Source organism: Cetorhinus maximus, chromosome 22 (assembly GCF_964194155.1).
Source record: "Cetorhinus maximus chromosome 22, sCetMax3.hap1.1, whole genome shotgun sequence".
Lineage (NCBI taxonomy): Eukaryota > Metazoa > Chordata > Chondrichthyes > Lamniformes > Cetorhinidae > Cetorhinus > Cetorhinus maximus.
In genome coordinates this window covers 24,661,526-24,686,500 of record NC_135900.1, presented here as the reverse complement: position 1 = coordinate 24,686,500, position 24,975 = coordinate 24,661,526, and the positions used below count along the sequence as shown (strand labels likewise).

At 44.0% G+C, this 24,975-nt stretch overlaps 1 protein-coding gene across 1 annotated transcript in view; it reads right to left on the bottom strand.

Annotated features, from left to right (window-relative positions):
• ppfia2 (PTPRF interacting protein alpha 2) overlaps positions 1-24,223 on the bottom strand; it is a 373,178-nt gene extending 348,955 nt beyond the window's left edge. Inside the window, exons 1-2 of the mRNA XM_078567936.1 lie at positions 24,128-24,223; positions 19,257-19,421 (exon numbers count right to left, since the gene is read on the bottom strand). Of these exons, the coding sequence (XP_078424062.1) occupies positions 19,257-19,367 (111 nt within the window). The 5' untranslated portion in view covers positions 19,368-19,421; positions 24,128-24,223. The remainder of the gene's footprint in view (positions 1-19,256; positions 19,422-24,127) is intronic.
• Between the last annotated feature and the right edge of the window lie 752 nt (positions 24,224-24,975).

Genomic DNA, 24,975 nt, shown 5'->3' with positions numbered 1-24,975 from the left:
GAAAGTGGTGGAATTGGTACAGTGACAGGAAGAAGAGGGGTGGTAGTGCATGGGCATTTTTCAGACTGCGAAGTGGTCTGCAGCTTTGTTCTCCAAGGGTCTGTTTTGGGTTCATTGCTCTTTTCAATTTTTATGAATGACCTTTCATAAATAGATGTGGAGGGAGGCATTATCAAGATGGCAGATGATACAAAACTTGGTAATATAAAAGATGATGATACTTATAGACTCCAGGATGAGACAGGATAGTCAAATGAGCAGAAGCATGGCAAGTGGAATTCAATGTGGGGAAGTGTGATGTAAGGCACTTTGGGAAGGCTAGTATGGAACTGCATAAAATGTATAATATAATTTTGAAAGGTGTAGATGAACAGACAGATTTGGATGTTCATACACACAAATTCTTAAAGTGACAGAGCAAGTTGTTAAATTGGTTAAAAAATATATGCTTTTACCACGGCTTATAAGTAAAGGAACAAAATAGAAAAGCAAAGAGATCATGCTAAAATGTTATAAATTACTGGTTAGGCCTCATCTTCAAAGCAACACACTTCAGAAAATGTTTAAAGGTCTTAGAAATCATACAGAGCAGATTTAGCAGGATGTTACCTGGGAGGAGGAACTTCAGTCATGAGACGAGGTTGGAAAAGTTAGGACTGTTTACCTTCGGATAGTGAAGGTTAAGCGGTGACCTAGTTTTTCTGGTTTTTCAAGATTTAAAAAAAATTTTATTCATTCATGGGATGCTGGCGTCACTGGTTAGACCAGCATTTGTTACGCATCCCTAATTGCCTTTGAGAAGATCATGGTGAACCATCTTCTTGAACTGCTGGAGTCCATGTGTTGTTGGAACACCCACAGTACTGTTAGGAAGGGAGTTCCAGGATTTTGACTTAACGGCAGTGAAGGAAGGGCAATACAGTTCCAAGCCACGATGGTGTGATGGCTTGGAGGGTAACTTCCAGGTGGTGGTGTTTTGACAGAATAGATATTATTCCCTCTGGCAAGTAGGTCAATAACCACAGGACATAGATTTGAAACATTGGCAAAAGATCGAGGGAGATGCAAAATGTTTTCACTGACAGCTGTCGGGATCTGGAACTCTCCACCTGAAAATACAGTGGAAGCTGATTCCATAAATTATTTTAAAAGGGGATTGGCTGGGTACTTGAAGATGAGGAAGTTACAGGATTATGGACAAAAAGCAGAGATGTGTAACGAAGCATGATTTCTCTTTCAAAGAACCAGGACAGGCATGACAGGCCAAATAGCTCCCTTCTATGTTGTAAATTTTCATGATCCTATGGCTCTATGAGTCAAATCTAAATTGCCCAAAAAGTTACAAGAATTGTAACTCTGAAAATTTCTGAAAAGCTTGGCAAACAGTTCAGATGTACAAAAAAAAATCACTAAATAATGTTACATACGCAGTTGTCTTTAAGAAGTGACTTTATTCTTTGGCAGAATAAATTGTAAATTGCAGCAAACAGAATCATCAAGATTGGCTTGGTGACAGTAACACAACAATATCAGCTCTGCCAGAATAATAGAACTTGGGATTATGCAACTGGGAATGTGAATGTCCTGAATAAACCAAGAAAGCAAACTTCACTAAAGTACATAATAGTGCCATTCCAATCTTAAAACTCAGAGGAAAGTGGCAGGAGACTAAGCTGAAACTCAAAATTATGCTGTTGAATAAAGGCATATTTGATGTACTGAAAGTTGTATACAGTCCACAAAACTGTTATCTCACTCCACAAATGGTGGGAGTGATAACCCACTGCCAAAGGTCTAGTTAAACAGTTGCATGGCTCAAAGGTTTTAGAAAGAGAACTGTTGCTCCATGCATTGTCTCCCAAAAGATCACAAGAGCTTCCTTTCTTCATAGAGGGAAGACTGAAAAACATTGCATTATGCACAGTTTCACACCTACTTACATGCATAAAGATTATAGTTTTCGCAGTGAGATCAACTTTCCCTCGCTCCTCAGTTATAAACAATAAAAATGAACCTTATTAATTCCTTGAGCATTGGGTCATCTTCTGTAGCAAGTCTTCTGAAGCTAACTGGTTGGGATTTTTAAAATATGTTAAATCTCTGTTGCTGGGCAGTAATAACAACTTATATTTATATTGCATCTTTAATATAATGAAACGCCCAAGGCACTTCACAGGAACTTAATGAAACAAAGTATGACCCTGAACCACATAAGGAAATATTAGGTCAGGTGACCAAAAGCTTGATCGTAGAGGTAGGTTTTAAGGTGTGTCTTAAAAGAGGAAAGTGAGGTAGAGAGGTGTAGGCATGATGTTTCAGAGCTTGGAGCCTAAGCAACTGAAGGCACAGCCACCAATGGCGGAGAAATTAAAATTGGGAATGCAAAAGGGGTCAGCAGCACAGGTATCTCAGAGAGTTGTGGGGCTGTAGGAGATTACAGAGATAGGTGGTCAAGAGGGCATTTGGGATACTTGCCTCTATTAGTCAAGGCGTAGAAGAAAGAACTGGGAGATTATGCTGGAACTGTATTAAGCACTAGTCAGGCCCAGCTGGAGTACAGTGTGAAGTTCTGGTCACCGCACTATTGGAAAGATAGAGGAGGGGTGCAGAGGAGATTTATGAGGATGTTCTCTGGACTAGAGAATTTTAGTTATAAGGAAAGATTTGATAGACTAGGATTGTTTCCTTTGGAGCAGAGGAAGCTGAGGGGAGACCTAAGTGAATTGTATAAAATTATGAGGGGTCTTGATAGAGTGGATAGGAAGATCCTATTCCCCTTGTTTGGGAGGTCCATAGCTAGGGAGCATAGTTTTTGGGTAAGAGATGGGAGGTTTAGAGGGGGTTCAAGGGGAAATATTTTCATCCAGAAGGTGTTGGGGATCTGGAAATCAATGCCTGAAAGGGTGGTTGTGGCAGAAACTCACATAACTTAAAAAGTACTTGGGAATACACTTGATGTGCTGTAACCTAAAAGGCTACAGAGCAAGAGGGGAAAAGTGGGATGAGGCTGGATAGCTACTTGTCATCCAACATGGACATGATGGGCTAATGGCCCTTCTATGCTGTAAATTTCTATGATTCTATCAGCAGATCATTCAACCATTGTAGAACTTGATCAATTTTCATCTAATTGTGGGATAACAATTGGATGGCCTCTAAAATGGGTAGGTGATTTGCTTCTTTAGGCTACTGTCCAAGCAGTTAAGGTGAAATTTATTCTCTATACCTCGGCAATCTATAACCTCATGACCTAGTACATCCCCCTCTCCTTGAGCAGTCTTAAGAACATAAGAAATAGGAACAGGAGTAGACCATTTGCCCCCTCGAGCCTGCTCCGCCATTCAATAAGATCATGGCTGATCTTTTTGTGTTTCGATTTTCACATTGCCATCTAGCCCTGATAACCTGTGATTCCCATAAGGCTTGAGATCAGCCCTGGTTCAATAGGGAGTACAGGACTACATGCAGGAAAGGCAGACCATAAGGATAAAGTATTAACCTCAGAAGCTACTACACATTGCTACACTATCTGCATGCTAAACATTAAAAGTAGAGGGGAGGTGAGAGCAACTGTGCATGACATCAAGGTGACACAACTGAAGTCAGCAGGAGCCAAAGCAAAAAATTTCATGGAGTCATACCTAATACAAAGAACTTGGAGTGAGTAATGGAGGCCAATCATCACAACCCCAGGGTATTGCTGTAGCATTTCCCCAGGAAAGCACCCTTGGCCTAAACACCTTCAGCTCCTTTAACAATGTTTGGAGAAATGCCTTTGTGCAATGTTGCCATAGGTTTGACATAGTCATGTGACCTCTGATGTCATTCTTAATGTATAAAGGCTTGGTAGCAGAAGCCATTTCATCCATCACTTGGAATATGGTGTCGGGAGTGTGCAGCAGAAATTGAATGGATACTGATAGTTGGAAGAGAGCCAACAGCTGTAAGATATAGCATAGCATAATTAAAACTTCAGTCTGCAACTTTGTGCAGGAAATTGGCCACTGGGTATGGTATATCGCTTTGAATATTCCAGTACCTGCTCCTATGGAGGTGAGGGAAGATTTGAAAATAAATCAGAAATTCTTCCAGTCTCAATGCAAAACTATGAAATTGCCAGAGTTAAACAAGAAATCTGAACAAATGAGAGTAGCAACTCTATTATCAGTTCTGGGGAAAAAATGCTTCAAGCTTTATTACCGAGGAGCAGAAGAGTCAGTCTTGTGAAAATTTGGAGGCCTTTAGGACCCACTTTGAGCCCTCTATTACTGTTACTTATGAACACTATATATTTAACAAGCAAGGGTCTTCTTGTTCTGACTGACCTCATCGGTTGCGAAGTAGATGCAAGTGGCAGCCCTGGCAAATATGGCATTGGTCACCTGGAAGATGGCACTTGTGTGCAGCAGATTCTGAAATCCTGCAGATGTCACCAGCTGATCACTGGAAAGAGCCAGAGGCAAGGAAATTCAGGGCTGTGATGACCTTGACCACCACTGACAATGCATGCTCTCCTGATCCTGTGGGCAAGAGGTTTGTTCCAGGAGGTGGCAGATGTCCTGTTGAGAAAGTCTGAGCCTCCTGAGGCACTGTTGCTCAGCCATGCTTAGAAATTTGATTGTCTGTTGGTACACACTGTATTGGTGATATCACCCATGGTGAGTTGGATCTCTGTGTTCATCCCCTCTGTACTTTGGAGCAGCAAGTGACTAAAGAGAAGCCTTTTGGTGTTGCTGCTGGTGCTAATAATGTTGCTGGTGCTGCTCCTCATGGTCCTCACCAGAGGTCCAAGGTAGAACTGCATAGCTGCTCCCATGCTGTGTGAAGGCCAGCTGGGGAATGCAGATCAAAGTAAAAAAAAAGTCCAAGTTACAGAAATGACCTCCACAGTCTTAGAAATTACTGTACTTGCAAAGCAGTGAAAGCGCTCTCTCAGAACAAGTACTGTGAGCAAAAACCTTCCACTTAGGCAAATAACCAGCTGTCTGTTTCAATATTAAACATTTTCTAGGCTGTAATTTCACAGCCCCAATAATCCCCGCTGTGTTCTCGTCCTGTGGACCCTGGGAAATCAGACAGCCTGGGAAACCCGTGCGCTGGTAGTTAATGCCAGAATGCTGGGTTACATTTTCAGACATTTGTCTTTCTGCATCATTAAATCGCCGAGTTTCCTGTCGCACGAATGTTTCCTAGAAGCCTTGAAACATACACCAGTTAAATGCAGAAGTTGAAGGGTTGTGTTGGGTTCCTGCTACACTGATATTTTTTCCTTCGTGAATAGCTCACACACATCTACACCCACTCCCCCCTTGCAAGTTAAAACTCCCTCATGTTTCCAGAAGTGAAAATGCAGTGCACTGCACTAACCCTCGGTTATTCATCTATAATGGCTTCAATCAAGAACATGTTTACAATGTACTTTCCCTTTTTATATATTATTTGACATAAGTTTGCTAATCTAATTGTAGTGAGCTGATTGTATAACAAAACCATGCATGAGGTTTTGTGATCCCATAATTTTTCAAAATAAGCAAATTGAGGGGATCCCACTGTACATCAAACTCATTATTCTAATTCTCCTGTAGCCCAATACAAAATGCTGGTCCTACTAGGGTAAGAACATATACAGTACTCAGTAATACCTTTCAAATTCTTTCATATCATTGTTTTACTTAAAATCAATAAAAATAAAAGTAATGCACAAATCTGAAAGCAGTGCTCAGCCACATTTCACTGTTAGTATTCAAGGAAAAGTGTGACTATTGCACAACTTTCCATAGAAAGAAAGAAATTGTATTTTTTAAGCACCCTATCACAATCCCAGCATGTACCAAAGTACTTCACAACCAATGAGCTACTTTTGAAGTGTTGCTGTGCAAACAAATTCAAAAGTCAAATGTGAAGTCTCACAAACAAAAAATAAAATTTACAATCTAGCCTGTTGCATTGGTTCCCAAGCATTCCCCAAGTCCGAATTTTTTCAGTTGGAATTTTCTGCATATGACGAAAATCTTACATGACACATGTTGATTTCCCAAACTGTGCTCTCAGTAGGTGAGAATTCAGCCTGGATTTTCATCCTTGAGGCAGATAGGGGGAACTGGGAAAATTCCAGGCTCAGCCTCCCCATCTCCGGAGAAAGTGCCCGGGATCTTCATGGGTGCAGGCTGGAGATAGGCCAGCTACCTATCAAGAAATGCAGAGGCAGCCACAGGTTGCTGGGTACAGTGGCTGGCTGTTTAAAAGGCCATCCTCGGTGCTATGGGACTTTGTCTCAGCTAAAATAAAAACACAAAGTCCCTCCATCCCTCACTCCTCACACCCTCTTCACCCTCCAAATACTTCCCATGTCCAAAGTCATGCCTACTCATGCCCCCACCCAGACCCATGGCCCCTCCTGCCCCCATGCCAAGCTCTGCCCTTCCACCCACCCTGCATTTCCCCTCATGCCCCCTATGCCACACTATGGCACTCCCATGCCCAGTGATCACTATACACTTCCTCGAATCAATGAACCCTGCAGTGTATCGTGAGATGTGTAAAAATAATGAAAAAAATTGGTTCATTGAGAACATTCACCTATGTTTGGAAAAAAAGTCTGCTACAAGCTAACATATGTTTCAAAAATCTAGGCCCTTTGAAGTCTCAAAAACCACAAACCCTTGAAACCACTTAATTTGTGTAAACAAACATTGTGAAATTAACCACAAGAGGTCAGAGAGCCTGAGCTGTCCATCAAAGGATGTTTCCTCTCGGATCAACTGTTCGAGGATTCTAATAGCTGTCTGGGCTCTCAACCAAGCATACATAATCAGAGTCTCCGATTTCTGCAGTCAATTCCACAATGTTTGTTTACACATGTTAAGTGGTTTCAAGGGTTTGTGGATTGTGGTCTTTGAGACTTCAAGGGGCCTGGATGATTGACACTTTTATTAGCTTGTAGGGCAGACTTTCCTTTCAAACATAGGAAAAAGTTCTCAATGAATTGAATTCTTTCAATTTTTTTTACACATTCCACTATACACTAAAGGGTTCATTGGTTATAGAAAGTGTACAGTGGGTAAATGGGCATGGAAGTGCCATAGCTTGTCATAAGAGGCATGAATGGACATGGGTGGAAGGGAAGAGCTTGGCAAAGGGGGCATGAGGGGACATGGGGTAGGACATAGGGGGTAGGTAGAGGGGCATGAGGGGCCAGGGGGGTGGATGAAAACCATAACTTGGCATAGGGGCATGAGGGGAACATTTTGGGAAGAATTTTCCCCCTGTCGGGGGGGAAGTGCAGGAGTGGGCGCATGCAGGCACGCCTCCTATTGGTGCCCCCAATTGGGGGCGCGCTGCCATTTTACGTGGGCAGGCCAATTAAGGCCCTCCCAACATGATGTCTGCCAGGAAGCGCTATGCGCTCCTTGTGTGGGCGGGGGGGGAGGTGGGATTCCCTCAGCCGGGAGTGCGCTCTTTTGCGCATGCGTGTGAAAGAGTGTACTCATCTCCCTGAGGCTAAGTGCTGCCTCAGGGAGATCGGCACCAAATTCAAAAATGGTCAGTGCACAAAATTAAAATTTCCCTGACATGTCCCCTCATGTGGCACTGTCACATGAATTGGGACATGTCCATCACTTTCATTCAAACTTTTATTAAAATTTTTAAAGCCTACATGAAACCTCATCCCGTCCGTGGATGAGGTTTCATCCTTTTCCTGAAGCCCGCCAGGGCTCCTGGCCTGCCTGCCAACCTTGAGGTTGGATGGGCAGGTCCATTAACTAGCTCAATTACTTTTTAAATGGCCTCAATTGGCCGTTGACAGGTTGGCGGGCACACAGCTGATTTGGCTGCGTCCCCGCCGACCTGAAAATTGAAATGACGTGGGTGACGTCAGGAGTTCGGCCCAATATCATCCTATGTCATTTTACCCGTCGGCGAGCGGGCCCCGCCCCCCTGCTCGCCGATGCCAATATCCTGGCCTTTGAATTTACATTTTAAAAGGTCCTCTCATGCAGACCAAGATTCATGGCTCCTCTGAGGGACTGTGAAACAAGAGTTTAAAAATGTGGCCCAACTGCATGAAAATTGCTGAGGAATAAGAGATACTTATCTCTGCAATGGAGCCAGCCACGTCGGGAGTGCCGGATGTGAGGTTTTGACAGGAACCAGCCACACCTTTTAAAGGTACTCCCAAAAATCACACAGCCTGGGAACAGAGTCGGGAATCCCAGAATCGGGACTTGCTTTCCATTTTTAAAGGGCTTCTGAGTCAACCCGACTCAGTGAAAATCCAGGCCTTCATGTTGGAATGTACATTTGAAATGTTGGCCCTGATGGGATAGATTTGGACGTGACTAGTATGCACCCAAACTATGAGGCCCAAGGATCAATGGAAATTAGGCCTTGGGCCAAATCAGCATTCTTGGCATGAGCTGCCAGTACTAGCTGCATCTCCACAGGCAACTCATCCAAGTGAAGAGGTTAATGTTCAGCTGCTCACCTGCAATAGCCTCAGGTAAGTTCCAAGAGAAGGCATTGGGACAGAGTGGGGCACACATGCAATTCCTGTGGGCTTGGGAGAGCATTACTGCTTCCCTGGTTCAACAGGAATATTTTAAAAAAATAATTGTCTTGAATTTAACTTCCATTGGCAGCTGCTGAAGAATCATGATTGGCCAGGTATTTGAGGGCCACAGTCCCATCCACTCTGTCTCCCCACTATCCAAAGCACTGATGATTGCTGCAATTGTTAATGCAGCAACACTGCTCATTCACAGAATGATACAGTCAGACGTGTGGGTCATGCACAAAGGTCCCTTGGCCTCTTGAGGATGCGCATCCCTAGCACCTTCTAAAATCTCCTTATCCCATTTGTGACCACTATCTCCATGGCCTAACATGCCATGGCATCGCTGCTGCACATCCAAAGACTTAGAGCATCTTAGGAGGGTTTGTACCTCCACCACCCTTTCCGCCAGTGCGTCCCACATTACTCTGTCCAAAAGGTCCTCAGCACCTCACCTGTCAGCCTCATGGCACTCAAATTAAATAAATGCCACCACGTTAGTCATCCCTGCACCAAGGGGAAATGTTGCCTTCTGTCCACCCATTCTATGCCCCTCATAATGGTATGAAGGTCAATAATATGACCTGTCAATCTCCTGTGTTCCACGGCAAATGTCGCAAGTATATGCAATGTTTCCTCATAACTCCAACTCTCCAAGCCAGCATGCATCCAGGTCAGGAATCTCTGCACTCTCCCCACTCCAATGCCATCCCTCCCATGAAGCGCAGGTTACAATTGAACGCAGAAGTGTAGATGTGGCCTCGACAGCATTTTCTGCACTTGCAACATGACCTCCCTTTTCCTACATTCTATTCCTCGGCTAATAAGGCAAGTTTAGCTTTGACCTTAGTAAACGCCCTATGTTCCTGTTCTGCTACCTTAACGGGTCTGCCCAGCAAGGTCCCTGTAATCGACGTGGTTTCCCACAGTCCTACCATTACTCATGTATTCCCATACCTTGTTTGTCTTGCCCAAGTGCTTAACTGCACACTTATCCACATAACATTCCATGTGGCATTCCTTCGGCCATCTGACCAGCCTGTCTGCATGCGCATGTAATGTTTGGGCCTGCTCTTGATGATTTACCACCCCACCAATGTTCGTCTCCTTAGGTTCTTGAAGGGTGAGCGCATTATGAGGCTGGGGGGAAAGGAATGAAAGGTTTTACTGACTGAACGCTAACTAATGCACTGTCCTTGTTGTTAATTTCAGCATCACCACCGCATGGCCGCCAGGAACGAGTCCAGAGACCCCCCTCCACACCTGAGGGCCAAGACTTGCAACTTGCGTCACATCATTTCAGCGAGCCAGGCACCAGAGCAGCGACAAACACATCGGTGGGGATTATGACATCGGCTAGTGTCCCGGGGCACAGTGAAGAGGGCACTTCACAATCGCTGGAGGAGATGGCACGACAGAGTGCCGGTGGCGCCAGCAGCCGGAGGACTGCAGGGGACCAGGCACATGCTGAGTCCGGCAGTGATGATGTGCCTCTGGAGATGTCAGCCATGCAGCAGCTGCAGGACAAGCGGCATGGGAGCTTCTGGCAGGGTTGCATGAGGGTGTGCTTCACTTGGTCTCTGTGGTGGAGGAATCCAGGCAGAGTGTCAGTGATGGCATGAACCTCAGGACAGAGCTTCAGGCTTCCTCCATTGAGAGATTGGCGACTCTCATGGAGAGGGGCTTCCAGCAGATTGAGAATCTTCTGATTGGGTTACGCTCTGACCTGCAAGCCCTCACAGCGCTAATGGCCACAGGTGGTCATTTGCAATGTGGGAGATGTTCTGGGCACCAAGTATCGCAGCTCGGTGCCCATCCATCTGCGGTGAACAGGGAGGTCCAATGTGACCTCACGTCGATGCAGCAGCTGCCTGTTGTCGCTGCGAGCTCCTCTCAGGGCGCTCTGGATGAGGGCAGCAGCTCCTCCGCCCCTCTGCCAGTGACCGTTGCATCCGTTGAGGCTGTGACAACTGGGGAGGTGCCACTTCTGGAAATGGCCACTCCCTCCCAGGCGGGGCCAGCACAGGCTCCACGGGCCAGAGAACGGCCGCCAAGGTCATCGAGGCCAACAAGACAGCAGAGTCAGCAGGCTGTCTCACAAGCCACTCCGAGCGTTGGGGCGGCACCTAGACGTAGCACCCGCAAGTGTAAGCATAAGGCACGTTGGGCACTCCATGGGTTTGTCACTGGTGATTTTGTGTTGGCCCTAGATTAGGGAATATTTCATTATGTGCATTAGAGTGACATTTGTGCTTTATTTTGGTGGCAATAAAGTCCACTTGTCTGACCATGGCTGAGGGTGTTTCCTTTGTGCTGCTTTTGTATGTTTCACAGACATATCATGCGTGTTTGAGTGGACATTGATGTTTCTGTACTAAGCCCTTAGTTGCAGCTGATGAGTTGGAAGGTGTAGCACCTAAGTGCCATGTGGGGAAGCACCAGGCAATGATGGTCCTGCAGATCCATGTGTGTGGAGCTGGCTGAAGGTTCGTTGGATTAAAGTGTCCTGGATGTCCCTGCCTCCTTGGTGTAGTAGCGGGTCGGCGTGCTGCCCCTCATGATTGCCCTGTGCTCCCTCATCCTCTGAGCCACTGCTGGATTCATCATATGCAGCCTCATTCACTGCGTCAAGGTCTTCATCAAACTGCATCCCCCCTTTCCAGCGCAAGATTGTGCAGAGCGCAGCATGCTACCACTATAAGAGACGAGATCTGGGGGGTACTGCAGTGCGCCCCCTGAGCAGTCCAGGCAACGGAAGCACATCTTGAGAAGATCGTTGGCTCTCTCCACCACAGCCCTTGTGGTACCGTGGCTCCTACTGTAGCGCTCCTCAGCTTCTGTTCTTGGATGGTGGAGAGGCGTCATGAGCCACCTTCTGAGGGGATAGCCCTTATCATCCACCAGCCAACCATCCAGCCGAGCCGGAGCACTGAAGAGCGCCGGCACCTGGGAGTGTCTGAGGATGTAGGCGTCGTGGGAGCTGACTGGGTACCTTGCACAAACTTACAGAATCTGCATCCTGTGATCACACACTATCTGCACGTTCATGGAGTGGAAGCCCTTCCTGTTGACGAAGGCACTGGGCTCACCTGCTGGCACCTTGATGGCCACATGTGTACAGTCTATTGCACCCTGGACACGGGGGAAGCCAGCAATGGCCGCGAAGCCTCTGGCTCACTGTGCCTGACTTGCCTGGTCGCAGCGGAAGTGAATGAAGGTCAATGCCCATCTGAACAGAGCATCTGTAACCTGCTTGACTCAAGTGTGGACAGCTGATTGGAAGACACCGCAAAGATCACCCACTGAGCCCTGGAAGGAGCCAGATGCATAGAAGTGGAGGGCAACTGTGACCTTCAGAGCCGCTGGCATGGGGTGTCCACCCACACAGTCTGGGGAGATCTCAGGGCCAATCAGCCAATCATCAGACAGATATAGTTCACTGTCCCACTTGACAGTCGAAGCCTCCTTCGGCACTGCACCTCAGTCATATTGAGGTAGCTGCTTCGCCGCCCTGTATAACCTGGCGGCAGGATAGTGGCATCTTCTGTGGCCCCTTCCATCTTGGATAACTTCTTGGCCCTGTGCCCCTTGTGCCTGCTCCTGGCCTCCCAAAGGTGGCTCCACTGGAGGCTGATTGTCCACTCCTAGCCTCCTCCTTATTCTATCCCTCCCTTCCTCCTCAGAGGAGCTGCCTCCGATGGAGATGTCAGAACCCATACCCAGGCTAAATGGAGGCCTCTGGACAGCTGCAGGCCCGATAAAGATTACTGTTTGCAGACTGGTGAGCTGAAGCTTCAAAGTACAGAGAAAGTTATTGGAAATTGATCTGAACTGCTAACAATCACACAGGCAAGTTTAAAACACTTTCTGCAATAAATACTTCAGATAAAACATTAACAACCTCTCTGAGCCCACATATCCCACCCGCGGATGAGGTTTGTTAAAAAATCAGTTACCCACCTGCCCGTAGAGCCCGTGCGCCGAGGCGAAGATCACACGGGCTCCTCAAAATCGGCGTCAATTGCTGAGTTAAGGGCCTTAACAAGGCCTTTAATTAGTGGTTTTCGCACATCGCGCTTCATAGAGCGCCCACCTAAATATCGCGATGCCACGCGCTGATGTCGGAATGCTCGGCTGACATTAGCGCGCGATATTTTAAGCGCTGACGTGCGGGCTCCGCCACCCGCACATCAGCCATAAATTTCTGCCACATGTCTTGTACCACACCAAATAAAAACCAAACTGCAGCCACCAGCATAGGGTGATGGGGTTAATTCCGACATTTAGTAGAAAGACAGTGGCTCATCAAAAGGGTTTTGACATTGACCAATTGCTATCATGGAACAATAGTACCAGGGATTTGCGATTACCTGCCATGGACTAATGCAATTAAGAGATTGATTAGCCAATACAGTGGCACAAGGAGCATGTCATTAATATAACATAATCAAGGAACTAAGGCCTGCATCACAAATCTGGCATTGCAACTATGATTGGTTCCTCTCGAGGAGAAGAATAGGGTCATTCAAACATCCATCAACCCTGGAGCCAGGTGCTGTTACTGTATTGCCTCAAAACAGCTAGAGAATTGTTTAAACAATGTGGGCTGATCATATTCATCTGGGATATATTTTCCATGGAAAAACCGTATTGTTTCAACCAGCATGAGCTGATCATATTCGTCTGGCTATGCGTGGAATAAACAAAGAGTGTTAGCTACTGGACATTGGACCAATAAGAACAACAGGATAAAAGCAAAAAACCGTGGATGCTGGAAATCCAAAACAAAAACAAAAATACCTGGAAAAACTCAGCAGGTCCGACAGCATCCGCGGAGAGGAACACAGCTCGAGTTCGAACGACTCCCCATCAGAACTCACAGGAACAACAGGAACTTTGTTTGATATGTCTGAGTTGAATCATTATTAAAAGAAAGGCTCATCAGAGTATGGTCGCTACAGTAAGAAGAAGAGTCAGGATCAGTCACCTTGACTCAGGGCCTACGATCAACACTGGATGGACTAGCCATATTTTCAGTCAAATCGTAGTGTTTTTGCTGGTATTTTTTAAGTGTTTTCAGCCAAATTGTAGCAACGTTGGGCTGAGGGTTTTGTAAGGTTTTGGTACAAAATCGTAGTGTTTTTGCCTGTATTCTGTAGGATTTCAAACCAAGTCGTGGTGACTTCATTTGTGTTAACTAGGAACTGCGGTTGAATCACAGAAGGATTCAGCTGGGAATTGGGGGTCAAGCTAATAGCAGATTTTGTACTGGGGATGGGTTGTTTTAATTTGTGTTTTTTCTGTGTTATTTAACTAATCATAGAAGTAACAGTAGTAGGGATATTAGTGGGGGTTCAAGAAAACATCAAATTTATGGTTGAGCCAAACCATGTGTCTGTGCAATTTTGTTCTTTATGAATCCCAAAATCCAAGAACTGGTTGTAAGGTGGAAAAGGGAACCTCTTACTGTTATAATTTATCCAACCAAATTATATTAGACTTTGTTCCCAATTTAAAAACAAAAAACCAGTAGAGGAGGTGATGGCGCAGTGGTATTGTTGCTGGACTAGTAATCCAGAGACCCAGGGTAATGCTCTGGGGACCTGGGCTTGAATCCTGCCATGGCAAATGGTGGAATTTGAATCCAATAAAAATCTGGAATTAAAAGTCTAATAATGACCATGAAACCATCATCAATTGTTGTAATGAAATCTGTCATCCTTACCTGGTCTGGCCTACATGTGACTCCAGACCCACAGCAATGTGGTTGATTCCTAAATGGCCTAGCAAGCCACTCAGTTGTATCAAACTGCGACTACAAAGTCACAAAAAAGAAAATGAAACTGGACGGACCACCCGTCCTAGGAAGGGAAGGGAAATGACATTGGGAAACTCAGCCCTGTCAACCCTGCAAAATCCTAGCTGTCTCACAGTATAGTCAAGCAACAGCCTGGTATAGTCATCCTCACGGAATCATATCTTACAGACAATGTCCTGTCCCACCGGCAGGCCAGACCCAGCAGAGGTGGCAGCACAGTGGTATACAGTTGCCCTGGAACTCTTCAACATGGACTCCAGACCCTATGAAGTCTCATGGCATCAGGTCAAACATGGGCAAGGAAATCTGCTGCTAATTACCATGTACCGCCTCCCTCAGCTGATGAATCAGTGCTCCTGCATGTTGAACACCACTTGGAGGAAGCACTGAGGTGGCAAGGGTGCAGAATGTACTCTGGGTGGAGGACCTCAATGTCCATCACCGAGAGTGCTCAGTAGCACCACTACTGGCTGAGTCCTAAATGACATAGATGCTAGACTGGGTCTGCAGCAGGTGGTGAGGGAACCAACAAGAGGGTCATTCATCTCAGCTTCAGGACATGACTTCATCCTCACCAACCAGCCTGCTGCATATGCATCTGTCCGTAACAGTATCAGTGCATCTAAGCTCTTCAGTCCTGCCCCATCTAGTCGTGAATGGTGGTGGACAATTAAACAACTCACTGGAGGTGGAGGCTCCACATATATCTCCATCCTCAATGATGGAGGAGCCCAGCATATCAGTGCAAAAGATAAGGCCAGAAGTACCAAGTGGATGATCCATCTCAGCCTCCTCCAGAGGTCCCCAGCATCGCAGATGCCAGTCATCAGCCAATTCGATTCACTCCAAATGATATCAAGAAACGGCTGAAGGCACTGGATACTGCAAAGGTTATGAGCCCTGACAATATTCCAGCAATAGCAGTGAAGACTTGTGCTCCAGAACTTGCCGTGCCCCTAGCCAAGCTGTTCCAGTACAGCTACAACACTGGCATCTACCTGGCCATGTGAAAAATTGCCCAGGTATGACCTGTACAGAAAAAGCAGGACAAATCCAACCCGACCAATTACTGCCAAATCAGTCTACTCTCAATCATCAGTAAAGTCAAGACCAGGGCCACTTAGCTCCTGACCTCATTACAGCCTTCGTTCAAATATGGGCAAAACAGCTGAACTCCCGAGGTGAGATGAGAGTGACTGCCCTTGACATCAAGGCTGCATTTGACCTAGTGTGGCATCAAGGAACCCTAGCAAAACTGGAGTCAATGGGAATCGGGGGAAAATTCTCTGTTGGTTGGAGTCCTACCTAGCACAAAGGAAGATGGTCGTGGTCGTTGGAGGTCAGTCATCTCAGCTCCAGGACATTACTACAGGAGTTCCTCAGGGTAGTGTCCTAGGCCCATTCATCTTCAGCTGCTTCATCAAAGACCTTCCTTCCATCATAAGGTCAGAAGTGGGGATGTTCACTGATGATTGCACAATGTTCAGCACTATTTGTGACTCTTCAGAAACTGAAGCAGTCCAAGCCCAAATGCAGCAAGACCTGGACAATATCCAGGCCTGGGCTGATAAGTGGCAAGTAACATTCACGCCTCACAAGTGTCAGGCAATGACCATCTCCAACAAGAGAGAATCCAACCATCGCCCCCTTATGTTCAATGGCATTACCATCACTGAATTCCCCACTATAACATCCTGGGGTTTACAACTGACCAGAAACTGAACTGGATTAGCCATAAAAATACTATGGCTACAAGAGCAGGTCAGAGACTAAGAATCCTGCGACGAGTAACTCAGCTCCTGACTCCCCAATCTGTCCACCATCTACAAGGCACAAGTCAGGAGTGTGATGGAATACTCCCCACTTGTCTGGATGAGTGCAGCTCCCACAACACTCAAGAAGCTTGACACCGTCTAGGACAAAGCAGCCCACTTGACTGGCACCAGATCCACAAACATTCACTCCCTCCACCACCGATGCACAGTAGCAGCAGTGTGTACCATCTACAAGATGCACTGCAGGAATTCACCAAGGCTCCTTCGACAGCACCTTCCAAACCCATGGCTATCATCTAGAAGGACAAGGGCAGCCGATAGATAGGAACACCACCAACTGGAAGTTTCCCTTCAAGTCACTCACCATCCTGACTTGGAAATATATCGCCGTTCCTTCACTGTTGCTGGGTCAAAATCCTGGAACTCCCTTCCTAGCACTGTGGGTGTACCTACACCACATGGACTGTAGCAGTTCAAGAAGGCAGCGCACCACCACCTTCTCAAGGGCAACTACGGATGAGTAATAAATGCTGGCCCAGTCAGCAAAGCCCACATCCCATGAATGAATAAAAAAAACCTGTATGAAAATTCCTCTAAATATGGCATTTATAAAGTTACAATCACAAGCACACGCACAAATGACTAACATATTTACAAATATGCACCTTGCAGAAACAGTGCGGCAGAGTTCCAACCTGGTCTGCTGAATCGTTACATTTGGAGGCCTTCTGACATGCTTTAATGGAAACATGATTACAGTTCCAAGGAGCCATTATGAGGCTGCGGCGTATATATGTCCCAATGTCCTCCCAAATGCTTCCATGGCTTCTCAGGTCAGCCAGTTAAATTCTCAGCTTTTTTGATTATTCTGTGAACTTTGTTATTGTGAAAAACAAGTTGACAGCAGAATAGCATAACCAACAGGCAAATCAAGACATAACACAACAATGAAGAAAGACAGAAGAATCATAAACTAAATGAATATCTGGGACAGACTGGACTCGGAGTAAGTTCATAGGAGGTTTGAAGGTTTTTAGTAAAGGGAGTACACTGGAAAAAGCAAGCATTACAAATTGACATATTTTTTTCTGGTCAAAGGAATAAAGGGATATAGAGTCAAATCAGGTGGGTGGAGTTATGATATAGGACGACCATGATCTCACTGAATGGTAGAACAGGCTTGAGAAAGTCCTATTTCTGTGTCCCTATGCTCTTACCATAACATGCTGAGCACCACCCACCAACATTAGCTAGGAAAGTTCAGAGCAGATTCTTACAAATCTGTCAGCAATGTCACAAGAGACTGCATTGTATAATAAATTTTATACTGTATATGGTTGTTTTATTTCGTTCATTGCATTCATTAATTTATTCAACAGTTGCAATGCTTGCAAATTATTGGGTTTTCACAATTTTAAAACGAACCCAATCATACACTACATCTAGTGAAGTATTCTCTATAATTCAATTTCAGTCATGCAAATCAGATAGTGCTGTAAATGGATTCTTCACTAATATTGAATTTCTGTGACCTTCGGTATTATGATGTTCTGATAATTATTTCAGCATGTACAGTCTCATTTTCTTGGTCATACATCTCACTGTATATGGGATAAAATAACTCAAGCACAGAGGAGATGTTAAATGAGAGCTTTTTTCTCTCTTTTTAAGGTACATTCAGAAACATAAAAGTTAACCTGCACCACTTCCATGAGGTTAGGAACACGATAGGGCCAATAACTTTATCATAGGCACTTGATTCATGTGTAGGAGACCCAGACTATGGAGCATGGAGGCCTGAATCCTCCATGAGACATGAAGCAATGACAATACTTAAATAAACAGCAATTTATCAGGACACAAAACCTTCCATTTCAACAGTGAAATTGTTTGCTTCTTCATTCCATTCTGATTTTAACAATCTGGAATTACCCTGGACTTCAGAAAATTTAACAAGTTAAAATATGCATTTTACAAACAAGAGATAATAATCAGTTAGGATTAAATGTTTTCTGTTTAACAGGTCCATACTTTTAAAAAGGATAAAGAAGTGCAAAATAATGATTCCATGATTTCTTGAAATGCATTCCCAAGGCTGTCTTCATAAGCCTTATGCATATTATGCAAATTAATGTGATATCTAAAAACATTAAATGCATTGCCTGTGTATGTTCTTGCAAGGCTCAATAAGTCTTCATTTCTAGTTAGGTTAAGCCCTATAACATTTGAAACTGATTCCTCAAGCGAGCCTCTTTATTATTAGGCACACTGCTTCTCCAAACAAGGTTATTAATACCGAAGAACTTTCTGCAGATCCATAATGGCTCATCAGTGAACTCCAGCCCCTCACCAATTTTCTCATTTTCATTAGAATCAAAAGTACAGCTACAAGAGCAGGCAGCAATTCTTTAATAGCTGCTGGTGCTAGATAGACCACCTTCAGACCTGGCATATACCCAACACACATGTGCCAAGTGCTGGGAGCACCCTAAAGAAATCTAAATCAGTTGGCCTTACCTGATGGCATGTGCAAGGCTTAGTAAGAATGTGGAAAAAATTAATTAGAAGTCTCTAATTGGCAACAGTAGCTTATGCATGACAGATTGAAGAGAGGGGAAACAGCGCACATAACATACATTTGGGCAAACACATAAAATAGCTACACCTCAAACACAAACTCAGCATAAAATAGCTCTGAGCTATCTTATAACCCTAGTGTTTGTTTGGGTTCTCTGACTTCTAGTTCTGATATTAAGTACAATTGCTGACAATACTCAAATAAACAATAACTTAGCAGGACACAAAAGCCTCTCATTTTAACAGTGAAACATTTGTACTTCTTCATTTCATTCCACTTTTAACAATCTGGAATTACACTGGACTTCAGAAAAATATAATAAGTTAGAAAGTAAATATGCATTTTACAAACAACAGATAATACAGTTAGTTAGCGTTAAATAATTTGTATTTAATAGATTTATAATTTAAAAGGAATAAAGAAATGTAAAATAATGATTTATGATTCCTTGAAATGTATTCCCAATGAGTGTTATTTTCCTGCTGCGAACAATTGCTCATGGAATCAAACCATCTATGTAAACTATTCCCTTACCTTCTCATCTAAAGCCTTATGATGCTCAAAAAGTGACTTTAATGCTTTCAAAACCTCAACTTCACTGGAAACCCCTGAAGGAGACTGAGCTTGCCGTTTCACTACTGTCATTCTCAGTGATCGTTCGTGTCTTGACACAAGGCATTCCAAATGTTCCAACAACAGCTGAAAGAAATGGTATAAAAATTATACCTACTAAACCTTTACTTAAAAATCATACTTGATTTTGATTATAATTACAAATATACATAAATCACAATAACTTTGTTATAACTTCGCCTTGTCCACCTTAACTCCTTTTTAAAATACCATTTATCTCCCTGGTATATTTGTCATCTCCCCACATAATTTGGTATTCAAAAATTTTTTATAATATTTGTCTCTTCTGATTCACTTATCAATAGTGTGAACAGCAGAGGACCAAAACAGACCTGAGCTAGACATTCTCCCCCAGAATAAGCTGATATTATTTATTAATCCTTATCTTCTACTGACTACTGCCAAACCAGTTCTCAATCTAGATATTTAAGTTACCACTACTTCCATCAAATGTAGAGTTTCTTCAAATTTCTTCACTAAATTGAGTAAATTATAGGGATACTGCCCTGTAACTTCAGGGGATGCTGGCAGAATTCTAAAGAAAATGAAAAAGTCTCAGTTATATCACTACTTCTGTCTGCCTCTTACTTGAGAAATAATGAGATTGGGCAGTGGGGTTGGATGCTGGGGGTGGGACAGAAAGGAGATCGGAAACCAGGTTGATGCTGATTGCTTCATATCAATCTTGTAATGGTAATTTTTTTTTCATTATATAACAGGCCCATTACCAGTTGGAAATGTGTGTGCGCTTCTTGCCTGCCAGATTGGGGTTTAGTAGGCCAGCTGGCGCCTGAAGATTTGGGCTTCACAGCCAAATTTAAACGTCGAAGAGATTGTAAAACAATGGGTAATGGAAAAGGCTCAGATATCCAGAAGGACTGGGTCATGGAAAGTGCACCAAAATTGTATGAGAATGGAACACTGAAAAAGCATAGGCAACATGAATGTATGTTCCACTGCAGAAAAATATAAAATAGGCAGTGAATAAAATGCAAAAGAGAAAAAAGTTTTTAAAAAATGCATTTGCAATGCTGCTGCAGAGCAGCTTGGGTCACCTTTCTGACAGATTTTTCTAGGTGAATCAGTGAATGTGATTTGTGCCAAGAGCCTGGCGAGAAGTATGAGTTGTGGCAATTTAGAAAAATTATGAAAGGATAATCCAGTAAACTACAGACTTCTGACTTGACATCCTGTAGTCAGTACAACATCCTGAAAAAGAGAACAGCGAGGTTTCAGGAAAAAACATGGTATGATAATATTACATTATCAAGGCCAGAGTGATCTCCTGAACTATTTTCAATTAGCTAAGAGGGTCATAAGATCATAAGAAATAGGAGCAAGAGTAGGCCATTCGGCCCACCAAACCTGCTCCACCATTCAATAAGATCGTGGTCGAAGAAGAATTTCCCAGATTTCTTTCCCCCAAGTTGGCTGGGATTTTTATCTGTTACTTTTCCTCTCCCAGAAGATTAAATGGCTTTCACGTTGGATGTCTATTGCACAAGGTATTACATTTGTGTGAGACAGGCTGGATGAATCTGAAGGACTTTTCCTGTCTGTCATTCTTCACATGCCCAGACAAGGAATAAATCAACATGGCATTACGAGTGGTGGATTTTACTGACAAATCTACTGGAGTTCTTTCTGTAATAGAGTTAGCAGACACTAAGAACGCCGTAGCTATAGGGGGCCCAGGATCCCTCAGGGGTTACATTAGGCTCCTCTAATAACTTTCAGCAGAGGTCCAATTCAGTCCACTGATCATTACCTACCTTACATCTTCACTGATAATGTATATAGTATGGATGGCAATGGTAATAAAAAAACCTGTGATGATTTAAAAACCTAGAAATTATTTTCAGCTTAAAACCTGACACTAGTGACAAGTAAGTGTCATCGTCATGGCATCCTTCCATCTACGTAAGATGATAGAAGTGCAGCCAATCCGTTAGGGGTGGGGCTGATTCACATGGCGCACATTTTATAATGGCTGAAGAGACTAATCCATGACAGGCAGATTCTGCCACAAATGCTGCACATCTAGTGATTATCAGCTATTGTTGTGGGTTGTTGACGCCTGTTGTCAAGTCGCTGTAGTCACTGATCAACATGGTGGCACATGCCAGCCCACAGATGATGTCGCCATTTATCTCTGTCATTGCCTAGTGTCTCACAGGTGTGAAAATCAATGTTTAAGGCCTTCATGTCATGCTTGCAGGCATCCTGCTGGTCTTCTGGCTCCGGCTATCTTGCTTACAGAAAATTCTTGGCAATGTATCTGTCCTCCATCCTGCAGATGTGCCCAAGTCAGCGAAGGCACCTCTACTTGGGAATATAGACATGATCTTCTCCATACACCTCTTTACCTTTGCTTTCATAGGTCTCACTAAAGCACTCAACACCGTCAGCAGGACATAACTCTACAAGACTTTGGAGAAAACTGGCTGCCCACCATTGGTCCTTAGTCTCATCCGCTCCTTTCCCTGACAACATGCACTGTACTGTACAGTTTTACGGCACCACGTCTGACAGTTTCAGGTGAACAATGGAGTCAAACAGGGTAGTTTCCTAGTCCCCACTTTATTTGGTATTTTCTTCTCAATGCTCCTGAATTGCCTTCCTCGAAGGAATGCAAGAAGCTTACCTGAATATGAGGTCAGATGGAAAGTTCTACAAGCTGACCAGACTTAAAGCGAAGACAAAAATACAGCACATCTTGAACAGAAAACTCCTCTATGATGACAATGCCATGCTAGTGACTCATGCAGAAACTCAGCTACAAAGACTCATGGATTGTCTCTCACATGCCTGTATTTTGTTCTCCCTTACTATTATCATCAAGAAAACTATGATCACACTAAATAACACACTACTGGAAGTGGTTAGCAAATTTTCCTACCTTGGGTCCAGGTCTCAGACAATCTGTCTCTTGATGCAGAACTTGATATATGTATAGGGAAAGCAGCTAACATTATTGGCCAACTCACAAAAGGTGCATGCAAAAACATCAAGCTGACTCTTAGGACCAAGACACTGGTTTATGTGGCAAGTAAGTGACAGGAACAACAGTGTTGGCAGTATAATACAGCACACTAATGCAATAGTGTTAGCGTGGTAATGGATGCTAAATGCAGATGGGCTGCATGATCTTCATATGATGAGGTGCATAGGCCTGAGGTCTACAACATATTTAAGGCATCTAACAGTGTGTCGGGTACTAGGACCCTATGAATAAACAGTGCAAGCTCCATAATGCAACTATAGCTGCTGAGAAGCATCATAATTCATAATCGCTGAGCACCTGTTTGGAATGGATGCATTGGCGGGTGGGGTGGGGTGGGGTGGAGGGTCACTAAAATATTTTCAGTTGAATGATCCTTTTGCTTATATAGACCATCCTTCGTTACTTGCTCAGTTTGTCTTGGCATTTAAAAGCTCAATCTGTCAACAACAACAACTTGCACTTAAGTATGGGCTAGAATTTTCTGTTTAGCATGCGGGGGTGGGACCTGCACACCAACACGTAAAATGATGCGCAGTGACATCAGGCGTGTGTCCCGATGTCACCACGTATCATTCTGATCTTTCATTTGGCAGGCGCGCACTGGAGTCAGCTGCGCGCTTGCCGAACTGTCAAAGGCCTGTTAAGGCCATTAATAAACTCATTAACCTAATAGTCAGGGCTGCCCGTCCAACCTTAAGGTTGGTGGGTAGGTGATGAGCCCAGGTGGCCTTCACATTTTTCATGAAACCTCATCCACGGGCGGGATGAGGTTTCACGAAGGTTTTATTAACTAAATAAAAATTTTCATGAGAATTCATAAACATGTCCCAGCTCATGTGACGCTGTCACATGAGGGCACATGTCAGAATAATTTTATTTTTTATTTTTTTCAAAGCCTCATTGTGATCTTAATCTCCCTGAAGGCAGCTCCGTGCCTAAGGGAGATTTCTGTGCTCTTTTGCGTGCATGCGCGAAAGAGCACAGGCCCCGATTCTCCCTCCTCCCCTGCCCGCACAAGTAGCACTGAGCGCTACCAGGTGCGCGTCACGCCTTAATTGGCCTGCCCACGTAAAATGGTGGTGCGCAGCCGACTGCGGGCGGCGATCGGCTCCGGGCCCGCCTGCACCCGCTCCCGATTGGCCCACCCGACGGGGAGAAAATTCTCCCTATTGTCTTTAATGTCAAGGCACTTTGGAGACAGGAATCTTCTGTCCAGTCAATGGCTGTGGCAAAACAAAATGGTAGCAAAATTCTGACACGTGCAGTTTACCAGGCAAGTTTAAATGAGGCTGAGCCTCAAAATTATGGTGACTCTTCTAAAATCTTTGAGTTGCACATTGTAAAGACCCTGTGCATGAGTCAACCACATCCAAAACAATGCTAGCTGACTTGTGTAGCTGCTTTAAACTATCTCTTACCATCTTTGATGCCCCAGTCTATCCTGGAAGGGGGCTGCTGAAGAGGTGGCCCTCAAGATCTTTAATTTTGAACCTACTGTCCCTGGACCCTTGCCAATAAAACTGCCATTCCTCTCTTATTATCACACAGTTTTGCAGCACTTTAGAACATAACAAAGTGGTTTTTCTTTGCTTCCTAATTGCAGTTTACACTTGATTTAGAGGATTAATTCAGCTCTCATTTTATTGGTTGGTAGAGAAAACTCACATTTTAGACACAGAATGAATAAGTGTAAGCATGTGTGAATAAATTCTCTTGAAACTATTAATTATCCATCCCCCAAATACACAGCTATATTTTAATAACTTACTCTTGTATTGTTCCTCTCAGCTTTAAGTTCAGAAATCTCCTCTTCTTTTTCCAACAGTTGTTCTCTGCAAGTATTTAACTCCTTTGTCAGTGCAGCAAACTCCTGTTAAGGGATACATTAAAATATTAATTCATGGCTGAGTTTAATGCAAATCTAACAAGAAATTGAATCTACAGATGAATTACAATAGATGTGGGTCACACTTTTTATGACTTTTTCATAAGAATATTAAGAACATGAGAAATAAGAAGAGTAGGCCATATGGCTCCTCGAGCCGTTTAATAAAATCATAGCTGATCCTCGACGTCAACCCCACTTTCCTGCCCAATCCCCATTTCCCTTGATCCCTTACAGTTCCAAATGACATCAGCCTTGAATATACTCAGCAACTTGCATCCACAGCTCTTTGGGGCAGACAATTCCAAAGAACTCACAACCCTTTGAGTGAAGAAATTTCTTTTCAATGTACATTGTCTGTATGGATTTTAAGAAAGCATTTGGCAAAGTACTACATAAAAGGCTGGTTAACAAAATTGTGGCTCATGGAATAGGAGGATCACTGTCAGCTTGGATAAAAAATTGCCTTAAGGACAGAGAACAATGAGTCATGGCAAATGCTTATTTTTCAGGCTGGAGGATGGTAGACAGTGGTTTTCCACAAGGATGGTTGCAAGGACCACTGCTCCAGAGTAAAATTTAAAAATTTGCCAATCATAGCAAACTTGGGAGAGCGGCAATCAGTGAGGATGATATAAATTGACTGTAACAGAACATAGGTAGGCTAGCAGAATGAGCAGACAAGTGGAAGATGGAATTTAATACAGAGAAATGTGAGATGATGAATTTTG